The sequence below is a fragment of the Xenopus laevis genome, chromosome 3L (genome assembly GCF_017654675.1).
Source record: "Xenopus laevis strain J_2021 chromosome 3L, Xenopus_laevis_v10.1, whole genome shotgun sequence".
Classification (NCBI taxonomy): Eukaryota; Metazoa; Chordata; class Amphibia; order Anura; family Pipidae; genus Xenopus; species Xenopus laevis.
Genome location: NC_054375.1, coordinates 3,048,095 through 3,054,094, shown reverse-complemented (window position 1 = coordinate 3,054,094; position 6,000 = coordinate 3,048,095). Strand labels below are relative to the sequence as shown.

Here is a 6,000-nt window from a genome sequence, read left to right as displayed (position 1 = left end):
CTCCTAGGAGATCAGCCTCACAATGAATTCCAGCCGAGCTGTCACTCTGCACCAGGAAACAGCTTGAGAGAATTAGAGGGGGGCTGTTTGCTCTCATATTCCCAATAACGGGAGCAATGGGACTCTTCATTTAGGGTCAGTGCAAATAATGAGGTGTCACCTGAGCGGCAGAACAGGAAATCCTACAGCTAATTGTACTTCCTCTTCTTCTAATGTAAATCTTTCCACTTCTCAAATATTGGAAAAATGGGGGGTATATCTGTGCCTGTATATTATACACTTACATTATGTGCATATATGATATGGGGGTGACAGGGGAAAGATGGGGGGCTGTGCCTATATATTATACACTTACATTATGTGCATATATGATATGGGGGTGACAGATGAAAGATGGGGGGCTGTGCCTATATATTATACACTTACATTATGTGCATATATGATATGGGGGTGACAGGGGAAAGATGGGGGGCTGTGCCTATATATTATACACTTACATTATGTGCATATATGATATGGGGGTGACAGATGAAAGATGGGGGGCTGTGCCTATATATTATACACTTACATTATGTGCATATATGATATGGGGGTGACAGATGAAAGATGGGGGGCTGTGCCTATATATTATATACTTACATTATGTGCATATATGATATGGGGGTGACAGGGGAAAGATGGGGGGCTGTGCCTATATATTATATACTTACATTATGTGCATATATGATATGGGGGTGACAGGGGAAAGATGGGGGGCTGTGCCTATATATTATACACTTACATTATGTGCATATATGATATGGGGGTGACAGAGGAAAGATGGGGGGCTGTGCCTATATATTATACATTTACATTATGTGCATATATGATATGGGGGTGACAGATGAAAGATGGGGGGCTGTGCCTATATATTATACACTTACATTATGTGCATATATAATATGGGGGTGACAGATGAAAGATGGGGGGCTGTGAATATATATTATATACTTACATTATGTGCATATATGATATGGGGGTGACAGGGGAAAGATGGGGGGCTGTGCCTATATATTATACACTTACATTATGTGCATATATGATATGGGGGTGACAGAGGAAAGATGGGGGTATATCTGTGCCTATATATTATACACTTACATTATGTGCATATATGATATGGGGGTGTCAGTTTGGGGGTTGTTGGGTGGGGGGTGTGATGACTATTTGGGAGGGGGTGGGGGTGTGAGTAAACACTAGTGGGGGCTGAAGAATCAGGTCTCAGTTGAAGTTTGTGGAGTTAAAAGGGACGAGGGGATTTTGCAGGAAGACTCCCCCCCCTGTCGGTCTCCAATTTCCCTGCCCCCCCCTCTATAGAAGCAACAGGGGGGACCCGGGGGAAACTCCTCCTCCTCTGGTTGCAGCTCGTCTCTCCCCACATCTTGGGGGCTGTTAGTAGACGAAGGTTCCAGACAAGATGCTGCTCTTGGCTTTTCTCCCTCTTTTCCTTGGCAGAGGTGAGTCCTGGGGGGGGCAGCTGTGGGGGGCGATGGGTTAGTTACCCTTTAGATATTGGAGGAAGTGGGAGGAAAGTTTGGGGGTCTGTCCGCATGGAGGTGTTGGGGGGCCAGAGAGAGACCAACATTTAGCGAAGGGTCGGAATGTTTTTTACTTCTGAGAAATGTGACCCCAACGGGGGGGGGGGGCAACTGGACATGTGACCCCCCTCAACTCTGGAATCACGTGGAGCTTTATAGGGGGGGGGGGATATAATGAAGGGAACGTTGAATTATGGAGGAACTTTACTATTTGGGGGTCTCTATAGTTTGTGTCTGTGTGTTGGGGTGACTTGTGTGTATGTCGGGGGGTCTCTATGTAAATCTTCTAGCCACGAACCTTCCCTCCCACATGGGGTACATCACAGCCCCCCATAATATCAGCCAACCCTCCCATTCATTCCTACAGCCCCAGACACCCACAGATTGACGGCACAATAACTGCCCCCCCACTTATGTTTTAGGAAAAATCTCAATTCTGTGGTTTTTATCTAAAGGAGAAACAGTGAGGAACTTACACTGCCCCCGTCTTACTCACAACTTAGTGCCACTTCCCTGTGTATTTACTGCCCGGAATATTCTCTCTTTTCTTTGCACTTGTGCCCACAAACATGTAAGTTACTATAGCAACACACACAACACATTGTGAGCTACAAACACTCACTCACACTCACACCTCTAGGAACTCGCCTGCACCTTCTACACATGTGACACTAAACTTAAAGTACAGGGAACACAAATAGTGAATTAACATCGGCCCCACCTGTTGTCACCCATGTGTTGTTTCACCTACGTCTCTACAATGTCCTTGTGAAGTACAGTCACACTCCCTTCCCAGAGACTATTATCCACTGTTACTATAGACACCATCTCTCCCTACTATACCTGCTATCCCACAGTCACACTCCCTTCCCAGAGACTATTATCCACTGTTACTATAGACACCATCTCTCCCTACTATACCTGCTATCCCACAGTCACACTCCCTTCCCAGAGACTATTATCCCACTGTTACTATAGACACCATCTCTCCCTACTATACCTGCTATCCCACAGTCACACTCCCTTCCCAGAGACTATTATCCACCGTTACTATAGACACCATCTCTCCCTACTATACCTGCTATCCCACAGTCACACTCCCTTCCCAGAGACTATTATCCACTGTTACTATAGGCACCATCTCTCCCTACTATACCTGCTATCCCACAGTCACACTCCCTTCCCAGAGACTATTATCCACTGTTACTATAGACACCATCTCTCCCTACTATACCTGCTATCCCACAGTCACACTCCCTTCCCAGAGACTATTATCCACTGTTACTATAGGCCCCATCTCTCCCTACTATACCTGCTATCCCACAGTCACACTCCCTTCCCAGAGACTATTATCCACTGTTACTATAGGCACCATCTCTCCCTACTATACCTGCTATCCCACAGTCACACTCCCTTCCCAGAGACTATTATCCACTGTTACTATAGACACATCTCTCCCTACTATACCTGCTATCCCACAGTCACACTCCCTTCCCAGAGACTATTATCCACTGTTACTATAGGCATAATCTCTCCCTACTATACCTGCTATCCCACAGTCACACTCCCTTCCCAGAGACTATTATCCACTGTTACTATAGGCACCATCTCTCCCTACTATACCTGCTATCCCACAGTCACACTCCCTTCCCAGAGACTATTATCCACTGTTACTATAGGCACCATCTTTCCCTACTATACCTGCTATCCCACAATCACACTCCCTTCCCACAGACTATTATCCACTGTTACTATAGACACCATCTCTCCCTACTATACCTGCTATCCCACAGTCACACTCCCTTCCCAGAGACTATTATCCCACTGTTACTATAGACACCATCTCTCCCTACTATACCTGCTATCCCACAGTCACACTCCCTTCCCAGAGACTATTATCCACTGTTAATATAGGCACCATCTCTCCCTACTATACCTGCTATCCCACAGTCACACTCCCTTCCCAGAGACTATTATCCACTGTTACTATAGACACATCTCTCCCTACTATACCTGCTATCCCACAGTCACACTCCCTTCCCAGAGACTATTATCCACTGTTACTATAGGCACCATCTTTCCCTACTATACCTGCTATCCCACAATCACACTCCCTTCCCACAGACTATTATCCACTGTTACTATAGACACCATCTCTCCCTACTATACCTGCTATCCCACAGTCACACTCCCTTCCCAGAGACTATTATCCCACTGTTACTATAGACACCATCTCTCCCTACTATACCTGCTATCCCACAGTCACACTCCCTTCCCAGAGACTATTATCCCACTGTTACTATAGACACCATCTCTCCCTACTATACCTGCTATCCCACAGTCACACTCCCTTCCCAGAGACTATTATCCACTGTTACTATAGACACCATCTCTACCTACTATACCTGCTATCCCACAGTCACACTCCCTTCCCAGAGACTATTATCCCACTGTTACTATAGGCACCATCTCTCCCTACTATACCTGCTATCCCACAGTCACACTCCCTTCCCAGAGACTATTATCCCACTGTTACTATAGGCACCATCTCTCCCTACTATACCTGCTATCCCACAGTCACACTCCCTTCCCAGAGACTATTATCCACTGTTACTATAGACACCATCTCTCCCTACTATACCTGCTATCCCACAGTCACACTCCCTTCCCAGAGACTATTATCCACTTTTACTATAGACACATCTCTCCCTACTATACCTGCTATCCCACAGTCACACTCCCTTCCCAGAGACTATTATCCACTGTTACTATAGACACATCTCTCCCTACTATACCTGCTATCCCACAGTCACACTCCCTTCCCAGAGACTATTATCCCACTGTTACTATAGGCACCATCTCTCCCTACTATACCTGCTATCCCACAGTCACACTCCCTTCCCAGAGACTATTATCCACTGTTACTATAGGCACCATCTCTCCCTACTATACCTGCTATCCCACAGTCACACTCCCTTCCCAGAGACTATTATCCCACTGTTACTATAGGCACCATCTCTCCCTACTATACCTGCTATCCCACAGTCACACTCCCTTCCCAGAGACTATTATCCACTGTTACTATAGGCACATCTCTCCCTACTATACCTGCTATCCCACAGTCACACTCCCTTCCCAGAGACTATTATCCACTGTTACTATAGACACCATCTCTCCCTACTATACCTGCTATCCCACAGTCACACTCCCTTCCCAGAGACTATTATCCCACTGTTACTATAGGCACCATCTCTCCCTACTATACCTGCTATCCCACAGTCACACTCCCTTCCCAGAGACTATTATCCCACTGTTACTATAGGCACCATCTCTCCCTACTATACCTGCTATCCCACAGTCACACTCCCTTCCCAGAGACTATTATCCACTGTTACTATAGGCACATCTCTCCCTACTATACCTGCTATCCCACAGTCACACTCCCTTCCCAGAGACTATTATCCACTGTTACTATAGGCACCATCTCTCCCTACTATACCTGCTATCCCACAGTCACACTCCCTTCCCAGAGACTATTATCCACTGTTACTATAGACACATCTCTCCCTACTATACCTGCTATCCCACAGTCACACTCCCTTCCCAGAGACTATTATCCCACTGTTACTATAGGCACCATCTCTCCCTACTATACCTGCTATCCCACAGTCACACTCCCTTCCCAGAGACTATTATCCACTGTTACTATAGGCACCATCTCTCCCTACTATACCTGCTATCCCACAGTCACACTCCCTTCCCAGAGACTATTATCCACTGTTACTATAGACACCATCTCTCCCTACTATACCTGCTATCCCACAGTCACACTCCCTTCCCAGAGACTATTATCCACTGTTACTATAGGCACCATCTCTCCCTACTATACCTGCTATCCCACATTCACACTCCCTTCCCAGAGACTATTATCCACTGTTACTATAGACACCATCTCTCCCTACTATACCTTTTCAATCCCCACACAGACAACAGTCCCACAATCCCATTTCCATTGACTGAAGTGTAAGTTTATTTACATTTATTTTTGGCTGTTACACAGGAAACTGCAGAGAAACTTGTATCTTTGTGTTCCTAAATAACATCCCATATAATAAAGTATTTGCTTATTGTCCCTGCACATTCCTCCCACAGTTCTATCCATTTAAATACACTGAGCTGCCAGTTAATAATTGACTTTATTTGCTTTAGTAACAATGGGACATGTGTATAATTGCGAGTGAGCAGGAAGGCACATTGTATCCACACAAGGTTAGAAGAGCAATAAAGAAAGGTCATTATGGGCCATTGTCTCGAGCACAAGCCCCTGTATTTCTCTTCTACAAGGAGCGGTTGAGTTGGAGTCTAAATTAAAGGCACAATCAATGTGTTTGTGTTGACTCCGTTTCACTAAACCACAAATGAA

At 45.6% G+C, this 6,000-nt stretch overlaps 1 protein-coding gene across 4 annotated transcripts in view; it reads left to right on the top strand.

Moving 5' to 3' along the window:
• The first annotated feature begins 1,340 nt into the window (after nucleotides 1-1,340).
• fbln1.L (fibulin 1 L homeolog) overlaps nucleotides 1,341-6,000 on the top strand; it is a 29,138-nt gene continuing 24,478 nt past the window's right edge. For 3 of the 4 annotated variants that reach the window (XM_041585249.1, XM_041585251.1, XM_041585250.1), the window contains exon 1: nucleotides 1,341-1,496. In XM_041585249.1, the coding sequence (XP_041441183.1) occupies nucleotides 1,457-1,496 (40 nt within the window). In that variant the 5' untranslated portion in view covers nucleotides 1,341-1,456. 4 annotated transcript variants of the gene reach the window in all.